Source organism: Canis lupus, chromosome 14 (assembly GCF_003254725.2).
Source record: "Canis lupus dingo isolate Sandy chromosome 14, ASM325472v2, whole genome shotgun sequence".
Classification (NCBI taxonomy): Eukaryota; Metazoa; Chordata; class Mammalia; order Carnivora; family Canidae; genus Canis; species Canis lupus.
Window position 1 is genome coordinate 36,056,643 of NC_064256.1, and position 22,328 is coordinate 36,078,970.

The window sequence follows — 22,328 nt, forward strand, 5'->3', positions numbered from 1 at the left end:
GGTTTATTTTCTACAAGAGTTTCCATTTCAGCTGTTTTTCATTTAACAGAACAACAAGAGGAAAGACTAAAGCAGATATTAATAATGATCAGGAAAACACAGCATCAAAAAAGAAAAGACAAAGTGGCAAAAAAAATTTACTACACTATCCTTAAGAGTAGTAAAGTAAAACTGAAGTCCCAAATGTACAGACTACGATCTTTATGTCTTCTGTTGTGAATAAAGTTCCAGAATTGAGGTTTCTGTGGGAACCACAAAGAACTGAATGAAGCAAAGCCCTTGCACAAAGGCTGGCAATTTGTGATAAGGGAAAAGCTACTTTGAGCAAAAAATAGGTTGTGGGCATGGAAAGAAAGTCTGTAGCCTAGAGAGCAATCTAGCATTATGTTTAACAGTTAAATGCCTATATATATATACACCCACAAATTCAATTAGAAATACTTATCAGACATTAATATATACTTATTTATCAGTCACTGTTTTAAGCACTTTTTACAAACATTAACACATTTATTACTCATAACTGTCCTTGGGGGCACAGAATGATTATGTAACTTGCCCGTGGTCCTTCAGTTGGTGAGTAGCAGAGAAACCCAGGCTGGTGGGTTTCCAGGCTTTTCATCCCTACATTCCATGGCTTCTTCACTGTAAGTGTCCTGGGTTCCTGCCCCTTTTGAACCCCACCTATCCAGTTTTCCAATAATTCTGCAGGCTGACCTGCACTCCAACATCCTTCTAGTAATTTCAGAGTTGGTTTCTCTTGTTTGCAATCAAGACCCTTGACTGACTCAGTCCCAAATCCAATTATAGAGACAAGCTTATGTGAACACAAAAGCCTCCACTGTACTCTGGCCCAAATAACAAGTCAATTACCTGAGGAACATGGAAGGGGTGCATATTTATCATGTAAATGAGCCAAATTCTCATCTTACAGGGTGGGAAACAACAGCCATGGTGAAATTTATGAAAGGAAGCAACAGTGGTGCTTGTTATCATCAATTTCAAGCAGAAGGAGGTGGATTGCATGTGAACAGCTACAGAACTTCACAGTTTTCTACCTGAGCCTACTGTGAAAAGCAGCTACGAGTATCCTCAGACCACAATACCCTGGAATTCATGCACAGAAACTTAAGAACTGAAAAAAGTCAGGAGAGATTAAATGAAATAAACACTCCCCTATATATGCAGTCAGCTGCCTCTCTTCCCACGTATGCTATCATTTTCTACCTTATCTTCCCCTCCCTAACCCAAGGTTGGGTGTGAGGGCAGCTGGCACAAAGTGAATCTGGCTTTGAAGGTGGAGTCCTGGCACTGAGCAGATGCAGCCTAAGGACAGGGAGCTGGGAGGGAGGGACGGGGTGGGAAGGCATCCTTTCCATCTCCCCGGAGGGGAGGCCATAAGGCAGCACCAACTCTGACAGGACCATCAGAATGCGAGCAGACTGCCAAAATTTAGTTCTCCTTCCCTGGACCCAAAAGCTGAAACTTCAAAAAAATGTCCTAAACACAAATACCACCCTTAGTTGTTTAAAAAGCATCCCTTTTCTTTTTCCTTCACATAAGGAAGGACTTACATGCATGGAGACAATTTTTCATACAAACACACCAGAATGCTCACTTGCTCTCCCCTAATTCCTTAACTAACAGTTGTGGGAATCTTCAAGACCTTCTGTATAGAATACAGATAAATTTTGGTCATATTTTGGAAAGAGTTATATTCCCTTCAAAACAAATTTATTTTGCATTCTTGCTGATTTTTAGCTGCCCAAGGAAACAGAATGGAGATCACCAAATCGCAGCAACCTGTCCTCCCCAAACTCTCAGACTTCTCAGTCCCAAGCCCTCCATGTCAGACCCTGGCATGGACTATAACCCCCTAAGTGATTTCCCTGCCTTCAACCTCTCCTTCCTCCATTCTGCACACCACCCACCTACAATGATCTTTCTAAAGAAATGCTTTTGTCAACTGATGGTGACTGCCACCCTACATCTGTTAGATCATGTCTCCATAGTTTCAACTTTATTCTGTTCCCAAAACCCACACGTGTATCTCATGAAGTAGTTCCAAATGTCTACGTGAGGCACAAAAAGAATAAGGATAATGTATAGTTAGTTTTCTACAAAGCTGTATTTATTTAATTATGAAGAGCAGTCCTTAGTAGGGGGTTGTGTAATTTTTTGCTTTTGTGTTAAAATGTCTTTCTCTTATGAAATGTAAGACCTATTGAATTTTTTTGCACTTGGCAAAATGAAAGTGTGAAGTCACTTGGCAAAATGAAAGTGTGAAGTCACAAGTTAGTCCTCACTTTTTATTTTATTTTTTTTAGAGGTAAATCCTTGTGACTTTTAACTTATTTATTTTTAATTTTGAGTATAGTTGACACATCATGGTACATTAGTCTCAAGTATGCAACACAGTGATTTTTCAATTTCTCTATTCTTTATGCTATGTTCATAGTTCTTCTCATTTAAAAAAAATTACTAGGGCATTAAATACAAAGTCTGGTAACCTCTATAGTATACAGTTTTTCCATGGACATTTTCCATTGCTGATAAGGCTAATACAAAGACAAACTCAAGATCACCTATCACCTTCCCTCAATTTACAAATCTAACCCTTTAACCTTGAACTTGGCTCTAGCCAGGCCCATCTCTCAGTGTCCCTATCACATGCCATGCTCCCTTCTGCCCTGACCTGTTCTGCTGTCTTCCCGACCTATTATTCTTACCAACTAGTTAGTCCTCAAATCCTACCTCTACCCAGTAGTTTCCTCAAATCTTACTAATCAGGCTCAATCTTCTTTCTCTTCATAGTATCTATTATCTAAACCAATTATTCCTAAATGAGCCATCATGACACCGTTTCCTTAACTGCTATATGCCAAAGAACTTTATTATTAGTAAGAGAAGTACTGAGGTTTATGAATAATTTTTTAATCAAAACGGATTGCTTTTCTAAAACATCATTTCCCAGTATACTTTCCCAAGTGGGCGAACCAGAGGTGAAGAACAACTTCACATATAGCTTGGTGGAATTCTTATGAGAAAAATAATCCACCAGTTGTTGACCAAGAATTCAACACATCCCTGGAATAGTCAAGCATGTGAGTACCACCACCACACTTCATATGTCTCATGACAGAGTAAAAATCTGAGAGCTGGGCTGAACCAAGAAACATCACAGAAGAGGTATCTTATGAAAGCTAACAAGTCAAAGAGACAAATCTTAAGTCCTGGCATGTCATACTTTAAAACAGTAAGCTTCTAGAATTCAGGAATCCTATTCAATGTCTACATACATTAGGCACTCGAATACTTGCTACATTTAATTAAATATCACAGGCAGAATCAAACAAGTTTCTCCATCAGACTATGAGCTCCTTAAATGATCTTTACTCTTGCTCCCCTAGGGAATGGTAGCTGGCACATTATAATACTGAATTAAAAAGCAGTCATGGTTTATAGGAGGAAACACATGTAAACAGCTTTGTGTACAGTTTAGAGGAACACTAATGGAATTCCCCTTCTCCCACCATGTGTTCAAGTATTACTGAGAAACTATTATGCTCTAGGCAGTGGTCTAACTGATTGAAAATACAATCTGTATTACTGTCTGTATGAAACAGACAAGAATCTTTGCCCTTGGGTAGCTTAGTAGAGAAAGACTAATCATAGATAAAACAAATAAGCAAATTATCAATTATTTATGTTAGAAGGTGTAATAGGAATAGGATACGGGAAGGAGGTAGTTGTTAGAATCCTAAATAGGGTGGCCAAGGGGCTGCATCAAGAGAATGGTCTTTGAGCAAAGACTTGAAGCAAGTGAATGGTTATCTGAAGAAAAACAGGTTCAGACCTGCGAAGGCCTTTAGATGGGGGCACGCCCAGCGTGATGAAGGACTGGCAAGAAGGCCAGCGGGACCAAAGCAGCGAAGGAGGATAAGAATATGGCTTAATTAGATCTGAGGACAAGACTCTTCTTTTGTCTGTAAAGCAAATTCTCTTCACTGTTACCACACCAGCCACATTTATACCTAATATAAAATATGACAGAATCTCTGGGCAAATCAAAGTACTGTATATGCAACCTTTGTTGCCTAATAACTAACCTCAATTGTTATTTTACACTTGCCTTTATTCCTTTCATACTGTAACAGCGAATTTAATTTTTGAGATCAAAGAACTGTCAGTAGCATAATTGCTCACTAAAAGTAGTTTTTGTAAGTCTTCATTAAAAAGATACCTTTGTGTTGCATTTCCTATGAACAGATCTGTTCTACTGCTGGCAGCTTTCATTTCTTTTTTGAGGTCTTAGAGAAAGTTTCTTTCCTAGAGCTGTATCCCAAATTATTAGTGTAGATGTTATAGAGCACATAAAATAAAATCAAATACCACCTGTACCCAGGTAATGTAGAGCTAAAGCTGGCAAACGACAAACTCTAGCCTATTGCCTCTACTCTGAAGCTTTCGTCTCAACCCCAGACTCAGGGAGGTGGACCCTCTCCCTTTGTGCCCCCAGAATACTTCTGGTTCTATCATAGCAGTTATCATGCCATGTATATTGTGATTTGTATAGTTTTGTAAAACTAGATTATAACACTGGTAACATGTTTATCTTCCTTGCTGGGCTTAAGACTGGGATCATGGCTTCATTCATTTCTGTATTCTGAGCTTCTGACGCTTAAAGTGGATGTTACTAATATTGGTTCTTCTCTTCTTCCTCAAAGCTCCTAGGAAAAGGATCCTTCTCCAGTGCTTTGAAATTAGTGAGGTAATTGGACTTGCTCTGGCCAATGAGATAGGAGCAAAAGTCACTTTAGGCAGAAGCACTGAAATGCCTATGTGAAATTCCCCATTCTTCACTTGTTGTAGTCACTGTGGAGGGTGATGATATAGAAAGGCCATAAGATGGAAGCGGGCCCACCACACACAGGACAGTGACCCTAGAGAGCACCCAGACACAAAAGGGTCTTTTTGTAAGCAAAAAATAAACTTGGTTGTGGTAAGCCACACAGATTTTGGTGGGTTTTTGTTACTGCAGCAAAATCTAGACTATCCTGACTGACAAATCAGAGAGTTCTGTATAATACAGATTTTTAGAGGAAAGATACCAAGAAATGCCAAAGTGGGGATGACTGCGCTGGGTGGCAGTCTGGAATGGGAAGGGCAGGTGCTACGTTACAAGAGGCTGCCTGCTGTGAGAGAACAATGAACAAAATCATTAATCCACTATATTCTGTCTTCTGTTTAGCCTTGTACTCCCAAAGCTAACTGCTTACATAGAAGCGTCTACATTTATGACCTGATTAAGAAATGAAACTGATTTTGAATTTCACAATCTTACTTATAAGAGCAATACCTTTTCATATATATCCTTTGACCAAAACAGAAGTCCCTATTTAAAGGATGTAGTTTAGAAAATGTAATGCTAATCAGCAATCAATACAATTATAAATTCCCCATCCCATAATGCACACCAGTCAGATAGTGGTTACCCTTGCAAAAGTTCCTCTTCTTTTGGGGTGGGAGGGTTGGGAGGAGGGGGGTGGGAGGAGAAGAGAATGATATAACTGCTAGCTATCATTAAAAAAATTTCAAGGGAGGTTGGATGAGGACTTCTCCTGAGGGTCTTACTATAATTCTCTCTAACATACAAAAATGGGCTGAGTCACCCCAATTCCTACGGAGAGCATCTGGAATCCTTTTCCATATGAAACAGCCCTCAGCGGGGGCCAGGTAACCAGAAAAGGATGAAGAAATAGGAGGGCTGTTCAGTGAAGCAAGGAAAGCAAACAATAGGATGAGCTGGTTCACAGAAGACGTTCTGGGCAGACGGCCCACCTGCAAAGCCTTAAAGGAATAAAGGTTGGGAGGAGAGGAGGAGAAGAAAACAGGGATGACATGGCCAAAGGAAATCAGACCCGAAGGAAGACGGATAGCTCATTCTAAAGGAAGTGAGTAAGGAGATGAGTCTTCAAAAAACCAGGAGAAAGGCTAACCAGAGATTTCTTGGGGCCAACCCAGACATGGAGATACTGAGAAAAAGAAAAGTTCCTTCCCCAGTGAGAGAGATTGGGAGGACTTATGCTCTAGACTAGAGGGGGAACAAGCGCTGGGGACTAGAAAGCCTGCTGGACAGGGACGCAGCCAGCCCACTCCTCCATTCCGAGCTCCTCTCTGCTTGCTGAACAGGATCTGGACTCCCTCACCAGAGTCATCTGCACCACAACCTCTCCTCCTCCCTCTGATCAGTTTCCACTACCAGGTGAACAGGTAATGCTCACGCACCACCACTTCTGGGCAGCCCTCATCTAGGGCTCCTCTCCTCTATGCCCAGCACCTAGCCTCAGTGGATGAATGACCAGAAAGGAGGGAAAACGGAGGAAACACAAGGGGCTCCTATGCGTGAAATCTGCGCTACAGTGGGTAACATGAAGTGATTCATCATGATTTGCCTCAATTATATGAGGTCATAGCCTTGACTCTGTCACACACTCGTGTTTTCCAACGTAAAACTATATGAAAACCCAGAAAGAGGGGGAAAATTCTAGAAATTAATTTTCCCTTATAGAGAAATTTTTTTCTTCCTAAAAAAATTTTAAAAATTGGAAATTTGAAATCCAGTCTGTTTTGTCTTTGTTTCATTGATTGACACAGAGTGTTTACATGTTAATAGCATTCAACCTGTACTACCCCAAAACTATCTATAAGGGGTGTGAAATAGTTTCACCTGAGCATAACGTTTCAATATAAAAGAATTGATAAACACACAGAATTGGTATGACTTTGTGTTGTAGCCCTGCTTCATGGTGAGGTTACTGTAGAAGATGAGTTGGCTGAGCACCAAAACTATGAAAAATGGTTTTTATCTTATTGACACGCCCACCACTGGAACCCATGGGCAAAGGAACTGAAGGCGTAATTATTCTATTCAACTGTTTGTTACTTTGTGAATGCAGTGTTCCCAGGCATTTCAGAACATGTTCAATATACTGCAACAAAATTAACCTAGATCAAAGTACCACATAAAGGTCTTCTAACTCCTATGTATAGACTAGCAGTACTAAGGGTGTCTGGGAAAAAGGTGGCGGGAGGGGGGGCGGGGAGGACAACAACCAAAAAACAAAACTAAGGCAATCATAGAAAAAGGATGCAAATTCCTCATATAAAAGCTTCTCTGAGGGGCGCCTGGGTGGGTTCGTCAATTAAGCATCTGCCCTTGGCTCAGGTCAAGATCCTGGGCTCCCTGCTCAGCTGAGATTCTGCTTCTTCTTCTCCCTTTGCAACCCCCTCTTTCCCCCACTACACATTCTCTCTTCCTTTCTCTCAAATACAAAAATCTTAAAAAAAAAGAAAAAAAAAGAAAAAGCTTCTCTGATTGTGAACCCTAGCCCCCTAGCCATCCAAGTTCATGCACTGGAATGAGGCAAGAATGGCACTCAGTCACATTCTAGCACAAGTTCTAGCTTCTTACCAGGGACCTCTCAGGACTTTCTGTTAAGCCCAACATCACCCCAGAGGCCAAACCCCTTCCCTGCATTCCTCACCCCCTTCTTCTACCTAAACCTCAGGGGCTAGGCTCGATTCCTTGCCTCAATCACTGCCAATTCCACTCCACTCATTAAATTCTTCTCACCAATGCTGTTTCTACTGTTACTCTTCCCAACACTATTGGGTTCCTACATCAGTCAAGGCTCCTCTCAGAAAAGAGCCCATCAAAGATGTGCAGGCAGGGGGCACCTGGCTGGCTCAGTTGATTAAGCAGCCAACTCTTGATTTCAGCTTAGGTCATGATCTCCAGATCATGAGATCGGGCCCCACATCTGGCTCCCTGCTCATTGAGGAGTTTGTTTCTTTCCTTCTCCCTCTCCCTGCTTGCTCTCTCATTCAAATAAATAAATAAATCTTAAAAAAAAAAAAAAAAAAAAAAGGTGTACAGGCAAGGTTCGGAGACCCAATAGGAGATGTTGCAGCACACAGGAGGTAGTAATGACAAGCCTTTGAAAGCCACAAGTGGGAGAGGACTAGGAAAAGACACAGCTTCACTGGAAGCTGGAGAGCACTCAAACTATTGAGGAGTGACTGCCCAGTGGTAGCCAGTTAGAGATGGTCACTGCCATCTCCACTGAAGAGGAGAGGTAGCATAAGGGGCAGATACTGTGGATTTCTCTCTCCTGGCTTTCCATTGACTGAACCCAACCACAGTCCCCAGTGATGAACACCCAGAGGCAGCCTCCAAGGTACAGACCAGAACAAAACGGTAGAAAGTACATGGGATGAACAAACAGAATGATCAGCACAGGTGCCATAAACTCTTTCTGTTTCAAATGTTTATCACTTCTTTTTAACTACCAATCTCTCCACAGAAACCAATAAGAGGTAGTTTCCAATATTATTAATTGAATAAAATTCTCATAGTCATGGGCCTCCATCTTGATTTGGCTTTCCATCATGGAAGTAGCAAATAGAAAACCAGATAGATTCCTGACCTCAGCAATTTTCTGATTATGATGACCACTAAACTTGTGCTGCCCTTTAGACCAGTGCTACTAAGTGGCCCATGGACCAGCAGCATCACCTGGGACTTAATGGAAATGCAGATTCCTGGCCCCTATCCATGCTAGAGACATTGATTCAAAGTCTCTAGGTGTGGGGCCCCTAGGATCTGTGTTTTCAAAAGCCCTCCAGGAATCCTCAAGTATGCTAAACTTTGAGAGGTCTTCTTTTAGCTTTAGGGAGCTAAAGATAGGGACTTTAGGGAGTCCACAGATAACCTTGAGTAATCAGGAGTCTAGGTTATAGAGAACCTCACTCTTTTAACTTCCTCACTACCATCTTCAGTAAGACAATAATGTTTGAGCCTCAGTTTTCTCACTTAATTGCTATCAATACAACCAGTAAGACTTTTTTTCAGTTTTTCAAAGGGACTGACCTTGGACTCCCTCAGATGTCATTTCAGACAACGATGGTGATGACAATGGCAATGACAACAGTGGCAGCTCACACTAGGTTTTCTCTGCCTAACTATCTCTGTCTTAACAGCCTTCACAAATTAATTTACTTAGTCTCGCCACTCCATCTTTGCTAGACAGATGCTGAGGTTGTGGCATGTAAAACTCAGTGACTTGCTTTTGAATCCTTATAAGAAAGGAAAACTTTATTCTGGAGTTATGAAAACAGTAAAATAAGGTATATGAAAGCACTTTGTAAATGTAAATCATTATATAAAAGACAGCAAAGTGAACAGCCAACTACTAATGAACTGAATTTGCTGTTTAAGATAAAAATTCATGAGGTATTCAAGGTAGATTAAAATATGACCAGACTGCTTTTTTTTTCAAGGAGTTATGTGCCAAGAAGAATAGGAAATTTGAATGCTTCGATGGGTGCTGTTTGAAGATTTGTGATAAATTTAAAATAGTAGAGGAAAACAAATATTGATGCTAATTTGAGGGGAAGAAACATCTTTCAGTGATGACAAGAAATAGCAACAAACCTCTTATCTGAAAGAAGATAAAACTACCTGGTAAGATCTCCCTGGACACAAAGGGGTGGCTGTCATAAGTTCTCTTATGACACCTCTCAGAGAATTCTGTTTATGGCCAAATAATTTAATCTTCCAGAAATAGATTTATAGATATGTTCTTTTTACTCGTTTCATATGACAGATTCTTGATTTAATCAGATTTTTCCTGCACCTTCAAAATGCTCTTTCTACTAATGTATTATCTTCCCCCTCCCCGACTCAAGAGATATGGTGAATATTAATGATCCATCTTTCCTCTTGCCTAAGATATGTCCCAAAGTGTTCTGCGGTTCAGTTGGCATCTCACCGGAGAAAGACCACTTTTCTGACCTTGGTCAGGCAAGGAGCAAGAAATGAAAACTGGTCCCCTAACCATATACCATGGATTCTCATGGTATTCCACTGTATTCCAGCAATGGTATTCCACTGTAGGGGCAGAAACTCAGAAAGGTTATTGAACTTATTCTAGGTCACACAGTTATTAAGTGACAAACATATAGAAAAATGTTTACTATGTCACAATCATATTCTATTTTATTTTATTTTATTTTTTTTTATTTTTTTTTTTTTTATTTTTTTTTTTATTTATGATAGTCACAGAGAGAGAGAGAGAGGCAGAGACATAGGCAGAGGGAGAAGCAGGCTCCATGCACCGGGAGCCTGATGTGGGATTCGATCCCGGGTCTCCAGGACCGCGCCCTGGGCCAAAGGCAGGCGCCAAACCACTGCGCCACCCAGGGATCCCTCATATTCTATTTTAATAGATGGAAATAGGCATAGTACTTGCCCTAGTTTCTGAAAGGTATTATCATACATCTTCCCTACTTTCTTTTTCAACAAAAGAAGATTTCATACCTATATATAAATTCACGGCACAAAATGACAGAGCGAACCATTTGTAGTGTTTGTTCATTATAGTCAACATTTAGAGTGTTAGACCAAACAGAAGTGATAAGCTGTTCACTTCCCGCAATAGTAACAGGAGAGAGTAAAACAAATTTACAGTCAGCACCAAAGGTGTAAGTGTTGGGTAATCATGAGTATTTGCATATATACTTCAGAACAGCTGCAGGTAAATGATTTGACAAGGTCAAATTCAACTGAACAACAAAACCACCAATGGGGCTGGAGTTTAAGTTGCTAGACCAGTTAGGAAAAAAATTTGGGAAGACAACCCCTGGACTGGGGTTGTCTCCTGGACTGGAGAAGCCCTGATTTTCAAAACTCTTCAACTTCAGTAGAAGTTTTTTCTAGGAAAAACACAAAAAGTACAAAATGAAAAACATTTTATAAGGGAGAAGCCAATGCCTCATGAACAAACCAGACAAAATTTTAAGTTTCACTGAGTCACAGAAGGTAAGATCTGCCAACTCACCACACAAAGTGGTGACTCAAAGCAAGTCTAAATCTATTATCATTTCAGTATATTCATAGTTCTTAGTTTAAAAAAAATAAATTTATATAAGAAGTTTAACTTTTAAATTTTACTTTAAAAAAAGTGAAGGAACCAATATTATATAACAAATTATATAATAATAAATTATACTTATATAATATAAACATTATATACAATGAATATAAATTAAACTTAAATAGAAACATAATTTAAAATGTAAATTAAGTTTTAAAAATAAATTATATACAATCGCATATAATACAAATTTATGTTTATATTATAAATAAAACATAGAACTATAAAATATATATATACCTTTTCAGTTTCTTCAATCTTCAACATTACTCTGAGGCTATTCATGCTTTTTGCAGGAAAATTTTAAATCTATTCTCTTCTGACGTTTTTTAAAAGATTTTATTTATTTATTTTGAGAGAGAGAGAGAGAGTGCTAAGGAGCAGGGGGAGGGGTAGAGGGAGAAGCAGAAGCAGACTCCCCATGGAGCAGGGAACCCAGTATGAGGCTAGATCCCAGGACCCTGAGATCATGACCTGAGCTGAAGGCAGATGCTTAACCAACTGAGCCACCCAGATGCCCTTCCTCTGACATTTCAATTATTACCTAAGTATTATCAGTGTTCATATAAATTGTTAATATAATCTTAACCCACATTTTTCACACTTCACAAATAGACATGGTTGTGTTTATATGCACCGCTTTAAAGCTATGATTTACTTTGATATTTCTACAAATAAACTATGCAGCTACATTTAAAAACTAAAACATGACTTACTATAGTTCCTTTATTCTAAGATATCAAAATTTTAAGACATACTACCAATTTAATAATAGCTTTACAGGGGGGAAAATATATCCCATTAAATGTTCACATGAATTTTTTTTAAAGATTTGTACTTATTTATTCATGATGGACATAGAGATAGAGAGGGAGGGGCAGAGACACAGGCAGAGGGAGAAGCAGGCTCCACTCTGGGAGCCCGACGCGAGACTCGATCCCGGGTCTCCAGGATCGATCACATCCTGGGCTTCGGGCCCTGCTAAACTGCTAAGCCACCGGGGCTGCCCCACATGAATTTTAATACACATCCTTATTTCAAAAGCATTAAATGAAAGAGACTGTAATTAAAGAAATACATGATTTATTTTATTTAGAGAGAGGATACAGCAGAATAGGTAAACCTCATAATATGAAGCCTGTTTTCCCAGATGGGATTCTTGGCTCCTCTACTTACTGGGTGACCTCAGACATCTTCCTTACCCTCTCTGTACCTCATTTCAGGAGGTACCAAAATCTGTACCTCTGTATCTCTCTAGACCCCTCTCTGAGAAAAAAGAAGACAATGAGGATAACTGCCACACATCGTCGTTACGAGTGCTCCAAACAGCCCCAATACCACAAGTGTAATGTAAGGATTTGTTAAACAATAATAGTTATCAGCACTACTACCAGGGTCCACTGAAACATTTACTACATTCAGAGGCAAATAATTTCTAATTCAACATACTGATACAATACATAAATTCAATGAAATATTTACTGACAACTGAATGATTGTTTAATACTATGCTAAATGTTTAGAAGTAAAGATAAAAAGTAAAATAATTATAGAACCATGGTGGTACTCTCTAGAAGACAGAGTAGGGAAGGACTTTTAAATTAGAGGGTCTGTGGTGACTAGGCCTCAGGATATCCAAAAGCCCTCTGAAATGAGATGCAAAAATATCTACACATGCATTTTTCTGGGGTGCTATCCTTTGATTCTTAAAAAGCCCAGGATTAAAAAAAAAAAAAAAAAGTTAACAGCCATTTGCCTCAGGTAGTACATTACCACATTAAAAGGTAAATATATCAAAGTTTAATTTTATTAATATACTTGTATATTCTCAATTATTTCATTCAATTGTAAATGGATTCAAGTTACTTTGATAGGTATGCATACTTCTCGCTTCCTGCAGTTTCTTAAACAGCAAACAAGTTGCCATCAGGAACCCAAAGCTTGGATTACAAGAAACTCCTCCTTTCTTTCTTCATCTTCTAGACTGGCCAGTAAAGGAACCTGCTTGCTTTATAAATTTCCAAGAGCATTTGTACTAAGGAGCTAGTCAGCTTCCAAACCTCCTGGGGAAACAATGGCTTCCTGATGACTCAGGCCAAACCTTCTTTCTGGTACAATGGCTGGTATTGCTGGAAGATGAGGGACAGTTGCTGCTCAAGCCATTGTCAACCCTGTGAGTAATTAAAGACCAATCCTGGAAGCCATTACTGGAGACATCGGAAAGAGGATGAGCTAAGTTTTACACAGACTTGAAATGTCTTGTGCATCTACTGTTTCAATATACCACAGGCTATAATTATGTCAGAGTCTTAGACACTATGGTACTGAGCAAAGGCCACAGATTTTGGAATCAGACAGTCCTGGGCTCCATTCTGCCTCTGCTGCTTTCTAGCTGGGTGACCATGGGAAAGTCATTTAATCTCTCTCGACTATTTCCTCATAGGCGAAAATACCTCCTGCCCTTAGGGCTTAATGACATTCTAATCTGTGCCAGTATCCGCTGTGGTGTCTATAGACCATCCCTTTTCCACATTCATTTATGAATTATTTGTCATAATAAATAACTGACAAAAAAATTAAGTCATTGATTTTAACTATTTTGCCTTCGTGTGAAATTTTCTATCTTTATGAACTACTTCCAGATCACATAGCATTACTGGGATTATCAGTATTCCGAACAAACATTGTTATGCAACATTGAGGCAAAAAAATCACAAGTATTCAAAGTCATCACCAGTGACTTATCTCCCACCTTTCCATCTATTTTCAGCTCTACAAGTTACCAATTACTGCCAAGTCAATTTAAGACACAGTGCAAATGTGAAACTGAGAATATTTTGTTATGGTACCAGTATTTAGATAACATCTAAGATATTCACTATATGTTAGCATATCAGGTTTTTTAAAACATGGAATCTGACTTTGCATATGAAAGCAAAATTTTTTTATTACTAGATTCCTATAAATGTGTAAATAAATTCAATTCGCCCAGAATGAGCAAGCATCTGGCTGGGGAAGGAAATATTAAGCTCCAAACGTACCCCAAACTTTCCATACATTGTCTCTATTCTCGGAAAAACCTGACCCATGATGTATGTCATTTTAGAGGAAGAATGGAGGCTTGGAGAGCTCCAAGAATAACTCATGCAAGGATACAGAATCACAGTACTGCAATCGGAACCCAGTTCCTGAAGCCATAGAACATGCTCTTTTCTTTGGATCTAATTATGCAACCAAAGCCTATGCCAGGGATCAGAGGAAAGAGAAAGAAAGAAAATATAGCATTAACTTGCCTGAGGTCCTTTACTAGAATTTACATGAAATTAAAGTAGAATAAATGAATCTATAGTTTCTTTTCTTTCTTCTCAAATAAATATTTTTAGAAGTAGCATTTGTGGAGTTTTACTTTATTTGTAGCCATGGTCAACATAAGTTTATAATATCAAGGTTTGAGCTCGTACAAAGTCAATGTTTCTCAAATAAGATCATCACATCACTCATATTTGACCTGACTCACCATCCCTTGAAGACGCATGGCTCCCTTAACAGGCTACCAAAAGCAGATAAGAAAATGTAAGCAAGTGAATTCACAAACTTTTTGTGTTGGCCTTGATCAAGGTGGGCCTGGGTGATTTTTGCTTATGACAAACTGAATGCTACTTTTACTTTTAGTCAATATTAGTTATCATTCACCTTTAACCACAATATTTCCCCTCTCTCCCTGCTCCCATACCCAGTAGGTCTATCACAAGCTTCAGAGTGCTCAAATGAAAGAAAGATTAGTGTCTGGCATTATCAATAGCATTTACTGGCCATTCTCAGAGTGGTAAGGTAATATAGGACTCTCAGGTACTATAAGGCTAATTAGTTTAGACTAAAATAGACCCTTTGTCCTCAGTGCGTTAGAGAAAAACCAGAGAGTCAATTAAGCGCATGGATTATGGAACCAGACTGGCTAGATTCAAACCTCCCTCTGCCTCTGTGATCTTGGGCAAGTTACATCGGCGTTCCAGTTTCCTCATCTGTAGAATGCAAATAATAGCATCTAATTCACAGGCTTGTTGTGAGGGCTAAATGAAGTTTGTATCTGAACATGCATGGCATATAATTAAGTGCTATAAAGTGTTAGCCACTGATTTTAATTTAAATACAAAGAGCAAATTAAAATTATAGCTTTGCCTGTACGATATGTGTATACAATGACTACAAATCGGGCATACTGGTACAACTTGAAGCAGTATGTGTTTCTCAATCAATAAGGTCTTATTCCAGCAGAAGGTGTTAAGTCACACCTAAAACACTCAGGCTAAAAAAAAACAACAATAATAATAAAAATAAAACACTCGGGCTTAGACAAAGGAAATGGGCTACTTGTTCTTTTCTGAGAGGGAATCATCTGGGTAGAGACTACAAATGAAAAAGAGGGAACCTCATGCAGAGAGGTATTAGCTGTTCTTCCAATTTCTCAAGTTTGAAGAGCACCTGCCATGCCACAGGGACAGGGACCCTGCCTGAATGAGAAGAAATCAGGGAAGAGAAGACCAATCCAAAGGCGGACTGTCACTGTTTGGTGAACAGTCAATTTGGCACAATTGGTGAATCATTCTGTCTGCTGTAAATGAAACAGATTTTGAAGAGATGAAGAAAGTGGTAGAACACTGCAGAAAAGATCACAGCCGCCAAAGCCCAAAATAAGTCAGGCCCAGCAATCTGACAGTATATATAGAAAGACAGAATGGTAAGTTACCAGCTATTTTATTAGAGGGAGAAAATGACAGTCTTAGAAGCAGCCTGATGAGAAAAATTTAAGATGAAACAAAAAACTTCAGGTGGAAGGCATATGACCAAGGTAAAAAATAATGCAACCACGGAGAGGCAAAGCTGGGGAGAAATGGACAGTTTTCAGTAAAAAAAAGAATTAGTGCTTTTGGGAAAAATGGCTGATTTCAGGTCTAGAGCAAGAAATGAACAAGATAAGCTTAGAGTATCTTGTGCCAGAAAGCAAGAAAGGTATCCAAAAAGCTACTGGGGTCTTGTAAGAAGTATATAGCAGATAAGGACAGACTGTGGGTCAAAAAGAATATTGACTGCAATGGATTGAAACAAATTGAGATCCACAAGTTCTTATGATACGTAAGAAGAAAAACTCATTATAATGGAAGATTGCTAGGGTACCAAATCACTACTCAGAAAATTGATAAAAGGAAAAAAATTAAGCCTTTCCTTGTCTTTCGTATACAGTCTGATTTCAGGAGACCCAAATAGCTCAAGCGGGTAAGTTCTTTACAGATAGAATGCCAAATAATAAATGTAAGAGAAATGATAGATTTTGAGCATCACCATTTTGCAATCCCTAATGAAATGGATCTAGGGTACAACCATTTATGTATGGATGTTACACTCATTAGGTGAAAGGTGGCAAGGTAAGTTGTTGACTCGTACCTGAACGCACTAATCAATCTTAACATCTCAAAAAGAGACACACGCAGACATCATGTATCTTGTGGTTGTGATATAACAGATTTTAACAGTACCACCTACAAAGGATGCTTGCCTTTGAACCTAAATCTAATCAGGCCTCTACATCTAGTTGGATATTATAAGAGACATGGGGAATAGAGAAACAAGCTAAACGACACAAGTGAGAAACTGGCCCAGAAAATAAATCATTCCACCAGACAAATGACCTGTATTCTCTTTCTTCATCAAATCAATGGCATGAAAAAAGAATGGAAGGCAGACCATTATAAAATAAAATAGATTTTAAAACCTAACAGCCAAATACAATGTGTGGACCTTGCCTAGTTTCTGATTCCGACAAATCATAAGTAAAAAGAGATCTTTGAGAATATGTGAATATGGAAATCATATTAAGAAATCACTGTTAAGGGCAGCCCAGGTGGCTCAGCGGTTTAGCGCCGCCTTCAGCCCAGGGCCTGATCCTGGAGACCTGGGATCAAGTCCCATGTCGGGCTCCCTGCATGGAGCCTGCTTCTCCCTCTGCCTGTGTCTCTGCCTCTCTCTCTCTCTCTCTCTCTCTCTCTGTGTGTCTCTCATGAATAAATAAATATAATCTTTAAAAAAAAAAAAGAAATCACTGTTAATATTTTTAGGCGTGAAAAACACATAGAAGTCTTTCAGTTTTTGCTTTTAAAGAAAAAAGTCCGTATCAGGGATATAAACTGAGATATTTATAAGAAGGATGACAGGATGTTTAGGATTTTGCTTTAAAATACCAGCCCCCACAAAAAAGTAGGGAAGAGAAATAATGAAACAAGACTAGCAAAATGTGGGTAACTGCTGAAGGATGGGTGTTTATCATACTATTTCTCATAATCTCTGTAACACAGTTTTTAAAAAAGGACTAAAGGGTTTTGGTGGGCATTCAAGTTGTGCCTTATCTTACCACTATGTTAGGAGACAGCTAGGGTCCTCTCACAAAGCAAAATGTAGTCATTCCCCACTTGGTCCAAAGTCTTAATCATTTTGCATTTTGCATTTTGAGTTCAATACGATTAGAAGTGAGTGAACCAAGGAACACAGGGGTTCTGCAGTATTAACCAAATGTCAGCTTAATTTTTCCCAGTAAGAGACAGCCTACAATGCCCCTGGGTTGGGCAACAGAACCTACAAAGAACTTACTTGATTACAGTTGATGTCAGATTGTCCAATTTGTGAGAGCCCAAGGCAGCATGGACAAGTGCCACAAGTATTCCTAAATCAAATCTTGGTCAATACAGAAATTGCAAACCTTCTTACCAACTTGTGTAATACCTAGAGCTGCCTTTTTTTTTTTTTTTTGAACCGATGGTAATAAATGTGTTTTTATTTTTTTTTTGAACTGATGGTAATAAATGTGTTTTTATTTGTCCCTACAATCACTCAGCTATAATCTGGAGCTGCAGCCCATAAAATACAAAACTATAAGGCCACAAAAGGATCTAAGCCATGATTTGTTTGCATGAGCATCACTGCTCTATTTAAAGGACTAACCAGATGACCCCGGATGTTCACAAGTCACCAGCTGGTTTGATACGTATTTCACCTGTTTTTCTCTTTCCTACACACCCCTTCTGCTATGGACTGAATACCTGTGGTTTCTTCAAAACTTGGTATGTTGAAGCCCTACCCCCTACTGTGGTACTATTTGGAGACGGAGCCTTTGGGAGATATTTGGAGGGAGACTGGGTCATGAGAGTGGAGTGGTCATCAATTCCATGATGGTATTAGTGGGCTTATAAGAAAAGGAAAAGAGATCTCTCTTTCCCTCCATGAGCACTGAGGAATGACCATGTGAGGGTGCAAAGAGAAGGCAAGCCAGGAAGAGAGCACTCACCAGAAACTAAGCAGCTGGCACCTTGATCTTGGACTCTCAAGCCTCCAGAACTGTGAGAAAATAAATTTCTATTGTTTAAGCCCCCAGTCTATGGTATTTTGTTACAGCAGCCCAAACAGACTAATACAGGTACATATTTCACCTGTTTTTCCTTCCTTCTTTTTTCTTTTCTCTTTCTTTTCTTTTCTTACTCCTTCCTATCTGTTAGGGAAAGTTCTAAAACGACAAAGGTGGTTCCAACACCAAAGGAAGGGGGAAATAGTTGAAAAGCATGGGTTTCCAACACTGGAAAATTTAACAATCTTTCCCCAATTAAAAAAAAAAAAAACAGCCATGCATTTATGAAATGTGTTTGGAATGTCCCTAAGTAATACAGTATTAGGATCAAAGTATGTTTTATTTGAAGTAACCACATTCAGAATAATTAAGAAGAGTAAATATGTATATTGGCAAGGCACACAACATCATCCCAAGCAGCAAGAAACACAAGCCTTTATGCAGATGAACACACAGATCTATTTATACAGAAACCTTCAGCAATTCCCGTCACAGATTGCCTGGCTGCCCTCATGTCTTCAGTATTCTGTGCCATGAAATAGTAACTGTCAAGGATAATAGGAACACAATTTGACCTAGTTTTCCCCAGATTCTTGCAAAGTCTGTAACTCTGGTTCTTGTGTTTACTTAGGTATCACGTCTTTAGGACACATTTCCTTGCTTCCTTTGCAGACAATCTGGTGGCATGCCCCATGTTAAGTGTCACTTGTGGGCAATTCCTAAACTCCAGTGGTCATGAACTCTAACATCCATGTCTTAACATCCAGCTAATCCCCGGAATGTCCTCCTAAGGTAGATCACCTACAGTCATCCCTACACTGGAAGGAAAATGGGCTTGAAAGGAGAAACACAACCTGGAGAGGCTGAAGACCTACACCAATTCATACCCTTCAAGCTCACCCAAAGGAAGCCACACCAAAAAACGAACGTTTCTCCCCAACTCTGACCCTTCCACAAACCTATCTTTGTAAGAGCTAGAAGTCCTCCAGCAAGACCTTCTTTTAAAACAGACAACCAAGACTTCAACTTCTAACAGCAACCCCCCGCCCCAACATCTACAACAGTGTTGCAGCTCCTCAGTAAAGCCTGCTTAAATGGTGACAAATTCTAAAGGACGGAGTAGAACCTAAAAAGTTGCCCCAAAGCCCTGGTGGGCAGGGAAACCTGAGTAAGTGGGCCTGAGGCCCCAGGAGGGCCTCCAGAGCAGCTCGCGAAAGGTCCCAGGGGGAAAAGCAGCAGGCCGTCCGCTTCTCTTACCAAACCAAACACGTCGGACCTGCTCGGGGCCCATTAAATGCACTTAGATGCCCAAGCGGGGACACTCCTTCAGCAGGAAATCATATCTGAACACACCATCAGGAAGTCAATATTTAAAATTGGGGGGAGGGGCGTGCACCTTCCTGCTCCAGGGGGCGTCACCGAGTACTAAGCGCCGGAGCCTCCGGAACCCTGCAGCTCGAGAGGCTCGCCCGGGAACTTCCAGCTGCCGCGGCCAGAGCCCGACCCGATGCCCCAAGCTGGCCACGGGGCGTCCCAAACCAGCTCACGCGTCCCGAGCCTCCTGCAAACGGAGCTCCCGTTTGCAGGGCCGGAGGCTCGCTGCCGGGACGGGGCTGGCCGACGGCGCGGGACGGGACACCTGCAGCTTCGCCCTCTGCGGAGAGAGAGGCGACGGCCCTTCCCGGGCGATGCCCGCGGCCCGCCGCCCTGCATCCAGGCGCCCCCGGGCTACGTCAGGTGCGTCTGCGGGAAGGGGAAGCCGTCGCTCGCCGAGGGGCACCCCGCGATGCCGCCGTCCCGGGACCCCGCACGAGGGCGCCCCCCGCCCCTCCCCAACTTCCAGCTGCCCCTCTGCGGCCCGGGAGGGCGGGCGCGGGCTCCACGTGCGCGCGGGCCACTCACCCGGGCCCCGGCGGCGCTCCGCTTCCTCCGCAGCGTGAGCCCGCTCCGCAGCAGCGCGGGCAGGTCCCGGAGCCGCGGCCGCGGGGGCGCCGGCGGCGGTTCGCGCTCCTGCTCGCGGGCGCCGGGGCTGCGGCGCAGGGCGCCGTCCGCCGCCGCCGCCGCCGCCGCCGCCGCGGCCAGGGCCGGGCTCTCGCACGGCGGCTGCATCTTGACGGAGCCCACGGCCATCCTCATGCCCTGACGGCGGCTGCGGCGCCCGCAGCTCCGCTCCCCCGCGCTCGCCTCCGCGCGCCGTCCGCGCCTTCGCCAGGCAGCGGGAGGGCGCGACTGCGGCTCGGGCGCGGGGCGCGCTGCCAGCCGCTGCCCATTGGCGCGCGCCGCGGCCCCCGACAGGCTCGGCCCCGCGCGCCTCCCCCTCCCCGCCCAGGTGCGCCGGGCCCCGCCCCGCCCCGCCCCGCCCCGCCCCGCCCCGCCCCCCGGGCGGCCCCCTCCGCCCGCCGCCGGGCCCCGGTCTGCCCCTCCCGGAGCCTGGGAGGAGGAGCGTGGGCAGCTTGCGCCCCCACTCACCCACAGGTGCGGGGCGCCCAGAATCCTCCACCACACCCACTCTATGCCCATCCCGCCCCGCCCCCAATTCCCTCTAGGCTGAAAGTCTCCCTTCACTGCCTTTTACCTAACAGCCCGGGTTGATTTGGACTTCGACCATGTGAACTGGGAAGTCTGGGGCACTCCTCCCTCTTCCAGCCCCTCCTTGCTTTTTTTGCACAATCTACACCTAAACCGTAATCGCTATTCCTCGACGCTGGTTTTTGCCAACGAACTTCAAAATGGGCTCTATGTTCTGCCTACAGGTCCAACACCATTGAGACAATTACTTCCACACCGTCCCCTCTTCGCACTAGAGAATGAGGGGAGAAAACTTCTGTTGGCTGTGATACGTGTTTAGCAAAATAGATGCAAGTCTGGTGACCTGAAGGTGAATCTCAGTTAACATGTTGGAACCTGATCTTCCCTGAAAGCCTGATACATGTGATGAATGTGCTTGGTAAACTGCATAGGCCTACCATGGTGTGAATCATTGTTTACACCATTCCAGGAGCTAGGAATAGTGGAGCATCTGGAGTGAAACTATTCCAGCAGGGCCTTAAATCCAGATGGCCGTGAATCTTCACATCCCCATGCGGTCTGTCTACAACCGGTGCTCTCTAGGGCTTTTTATTCCTTATCACTAGGCCACTGGGGTCCCTTCTTTGCCCAAGACTTGTAAGCATTGAGGAAGTTTATTCATGTCAAAAAAAAAGAATTCACAAGTAAGGATTGCAGGTCAGAGCTCTCAGCTGGTTTACTATTGTACCCTCAGCCCCTCATGTGGTAGACGCTTGGCAATCAAATGTGAAAATACAGCCACGTTAGGAAAAAGGAAGAACGACCCATGATCTCTGCCCTCAAGGAGCTTAAGGTTTTGCCCAGGAGTAGAAAAACATACAGAAAAACAAAGATACTACCTTGTACTCTTAGTAATTGCCAAGTGAGTGTGGATAATGAGCATTCCAGGCCAGAGAAGCGAGAAATGTTTCTGGCCTAGGATGGGCAAAAATATGTCAGTGGAGGGAGTTTGAGCTGTGCCGTAAGGCTGAGTGCAAGATTCAATCATGCAGAAAGGAGAGTGAGGATCCTTTAGGTAAGGAGGAAAAACATGAGAAAAACGCTTGAACCTATTGGGCATGAATATGACATATTGCTGACAGAGAGGGATAGCATAGTGGAGAAACAGGGAAAAAAGATCAGAATGGATGCTGGTCATCTGCTGCAGAAGGCCTTAAATCCTATCACCTTCAGTTGGGTGTGTTTACTGTAAAGATCTCTGCAATGAACTCTAGAGTCCCTTTCAGTTTCCAAATACCCATCACATATATTTATTCCAGTTTGAAATCCCCTTTGTATTATTATATGAGACTGTGCCAATTTATAAAACGCTTAAATATTTCAGCTCCAGGTGGTGATCAGTCACTTTCTTGAGCCCTAGAATGACACTC

The 22,328-nt window shown here is 41.9% G+C and overlaps 1 protein-coding gene and 1 long non-coding RNA gene across 2 annotated transcripts in view; one reads left to right on the top strand and one right to left on the bottom strand.

The window, feature by feature from the left end:
• The window catches only part of RAPGEF5 (Rap guanine nucleotide exchange factor 5), a 229,809-nt gene extending 209,140 nt beyond the window's left edge, over window positions 1–20,669 (bottom strand). The window contains exon 1 of the mRNA XM_025464341.3: window positions 20,293–20,669. Coding sequence (XP_025320126.2) covers window positions 20,293–20,526 — 234 coding nt within the window. The 5' untranslated portion in view covers window positions 20,527–20,669. The remainder of the gene's footprint in view (window positions 1–20,292) is intronic.
• LOC125752478 (uncharacterized) lies at window positions 6,006–9,526 on the top strand. The gene is made up of 2 exons (XR_007402046.1): window positions 6,006–6,273; window positions 9,343–9,526. It is a non-coding gene; the product is annotated as an uncharacterized LOC125752478 (long non-coding RNA).
• Window positions 20,670–22,328: the final 1,659 nt, after the last annotated feature.